Source organism: Engraulis encrasicolus, chromosome 2 (assembly GCF_034702125.1).
Source record: "Engraulis encrasicolus isolate BLACKSEA-1 chromosome 2, IST_EnEncr_1.0, whole genome shotgun sequence".
In the NCBI taxonomy this organism is placed as follows: domain Eukaryota; kingdom Metazoa; phylum Chordata; class Actinopteri; order Clupeiformes; family Engraulidae; genus Engraulis; species Engraulis encrasicolus.
In genome coordinates, this window is record NC_085858.1 from 42,590,655 (window position 1) to 42,593,431 (window position 2,777).

At 42.0% G+C, this 2,777-nt stretch overlaps 1 protein-coding gene across 1 annotated transcript; it reads right to left on the reverse strand.

The window, feature by feature from the left end:
- Nucleotides 1–1,078: 1,078 nt before the first annotated feature.
- On the reverse strand, nt 1,079–2,530 carry LOC134464720 (uncharacterized). Its single transcript, XM_063218076.1, has 3 exons — nt 2,443–2,530; nt 1,576–1,839; nt 1,079–1,335 (listed from the first exon to the last, which is right to left on the reverse strand). The coding sequence occupies exons 1-3, from the start codon at nt 2,528–2,530 to the stop codon at nt 1,079–1,081; spliced, it is 609 nt and encodes a 202-aa protein (XP_063074146.1).
- Nucleotides 2,531–2,777: the final 247 nt, after the last annotated feature.

Here is a 2,777-nt window from a genome sequence, read left to right on the forward strand (position 1 = left end):
AGTAACATAGTTTCGTTTTCAGTATTTCAAGAACCTGTGATATTTAGATTGGTTACCAAGGGATGGAAATATTAGTAAGTTGTGATTTATTTTCCGATTTCCACATGACTGTTACAGTTGACAGTCTGCCACTCCAGATTCACTTGTTCTGTGGTTATTGACTTGGGTTACGAACAGACTCCACCAAGTGGTAAGGAAGTGAACGGCAGCTAAGCAGGAAAACACGTTGTACATGTTTTGATGGCATTGGTTTGTTAGAAATAGCGGTATATCTCCTTACAGTCGAAATAATGTTATTATTATCATACATATATTTACATGTGGCACATTTTACGTCCTCTCCGTCGTCCAGTTTTAACAGCATAGCTAGTCAACTACATTTGGGGTGATGATGAGTTTTGTCAAAAGAGGGTCTGTAGGGAGGGGCGGGCCTTCGGGAACCAAATCATTTCATTGGACTAGCCCAATGTGCATCAAGAGAAGCATCCAATGTGCTCAGATGTGTCATTTTTTACCGTCGCAGCCCAATGTGCATCAAGAGAAGCATCCAATGGGCTCCGATGTGTCATTTTTTACCGTCGCAGACAAAAAAAAGAAAAAAATATATATTATTATTATTTCTTGCCCTCAGAGGGCCCGAGACGCGCGAGGGATTTGCCAGGTACGCCAGATAGCCAGTCCAGCCCAGCACGCGACCAATCGTCATTTCTGTTAAGTGTATCAGACAACGGGAATCTGAATGTACTCGCCTCGTGAATCGCGGAGGGTGGAAAGTGTTCTTCACTGCCTTTGTGATTGCTATTACGTAAAGCTAAACGTGGCAGAGTTGGGAGTTTCCACTATATTCCTCCCCACAATATAACACACAAGCTACACACACACACACACACAAACACACACAGTAATGAAGGCATACTTACAGGCTCTTTCATTTCTTATTGCTGTAATGCAAAAAAGGAACAAAATAGAACATAAATGAACATGAAACACAATGGCAATCCACTGTAATTATTATATGTATTCATGTCGACCACTGGCAAAATATCTGTTCTTAATTAGGCTACATGTTGTGTGACAATTAAATGTCACACGACGTTAGAAGATAAATGGTACCTGTTACGCTGACTTCTAATTTACCGCAGTCTGACATAAGGATGGGAGTCACATTGTCGACATCATCTGGAATCTTCATGGAGACTGTTCTGTTTGTGTCCATGGTGGACTTCACCTCATAGGTGATTAGGCACTTCTGAGCTATGCATTGCTGGTTGGTGACACCTGAATTGCAGTCTGGATCCTCTTTAAGCCCCTGGTCAACCTCACATATCGCATTGACTGTGGAAAAGAAAAAAGACACATGAAGACTTGAAGTAGAAAGACTTGAAAATGACAAATCAAGTCACATGCTACAGGCCTACCGTATTAGAAGAGTAGTAATGTCTGTAAAACAAAGCCAAGTATCACAACTGTTGATACAAATGTTTAAGCATTTGCAAAATCACATTGAACATTATATCAGCACAATGTTTAGCTGTCACTCACAACATTTACCGTATAACATAAGGTGTACAGTACCTAGTCTTGATGTGTTGCGTGACGTTAAATTGACTGGAATCTCCTTAGTCAGACAGTTTGAACGATTGACAGTGACATAGACTTCATTGATGTAAACACCAGATGGAATGGCTATGGACATATGCCCATCCCTGCTGGTGGTGTAAGGAACTTCATAGCGGATGTAGCTGGTAATGCTGCACTCCATAGTAGTTACTACTTTACTGAAGTCGGTAGCGCAGTCAATGATCATGGAGGAATAGTCAACTGTGCAGTCGGCCTTTACTGTGGAGGAAGAGAGAGGATTTCAGAATGACAAATGGCCACAGTAAAAACTGACATGTTAATTCAATACTAAGGTAGCGTGTACAAAAGAAGAATAGGTAAAACTAGTATCCCTCACAATCAACTGGGGCTCTTGTAGCGTTTTCAGGCCAACTAGAACTGAGCCGGTGCGAGTGCCCGCACCAGTTACGTTCTGCACTAAAGTGCTTATCTGCGAACTGCCCATGTTCATACCGGGCTCTGAACTTTTTCAGTACGTGACTGTCTTACCTGGATGAACCTGCTGACGGCCACGTTGTCGTCACGGTTTGCGGAGAAAAAAACAAGTATTTTGCGGTTCACATTGCGAAACAACTTTTCCGGCCGTGTTAGATGTCTAAGCCGACTGTATGTGCTAGGCGGTGGTCAACTGCTGAAGAATAGGCCTACTGTACTGCACATGTGATAATTTCACCAACAGATCTGCTGTATAAGACCACATATATTGCATTTAGCAAGCACTTTCAGCATCACTTTCATCCCAGGCAACTTCCAAAGGAGTTACAGGGGTGCAGCAAAAACTTTGCCTTGGATTTACAAACAAGAACAAAAGCAGCAGCATACCACAGTGGTCCGCAAACTTTTTGAGCGGGGACCCGCTTTTGGACCTAAAAATATTTTCGCGACACATCCCCACCTCCCTTCCTCCCATATTCTTAGGCTGTTCGTTTTGTCCATTAATATTGCTAGATTTCCCATTAATGCTTTCCACTAATATTTTAGAAATTCACTGGAAGCATATGCAACTGTTTACCATATAAGTGAATATTTTTTATTTTTCTAGAATTATGATAGCTGTTAACCTGTGGATTTCCAGTTTTTGTGCAAAGGCCCTTGTGTGCTTAACCCCAGCACCTACTGTGCTGTATACATGCAAGAAGTGTATTAGTGCTGTCTGC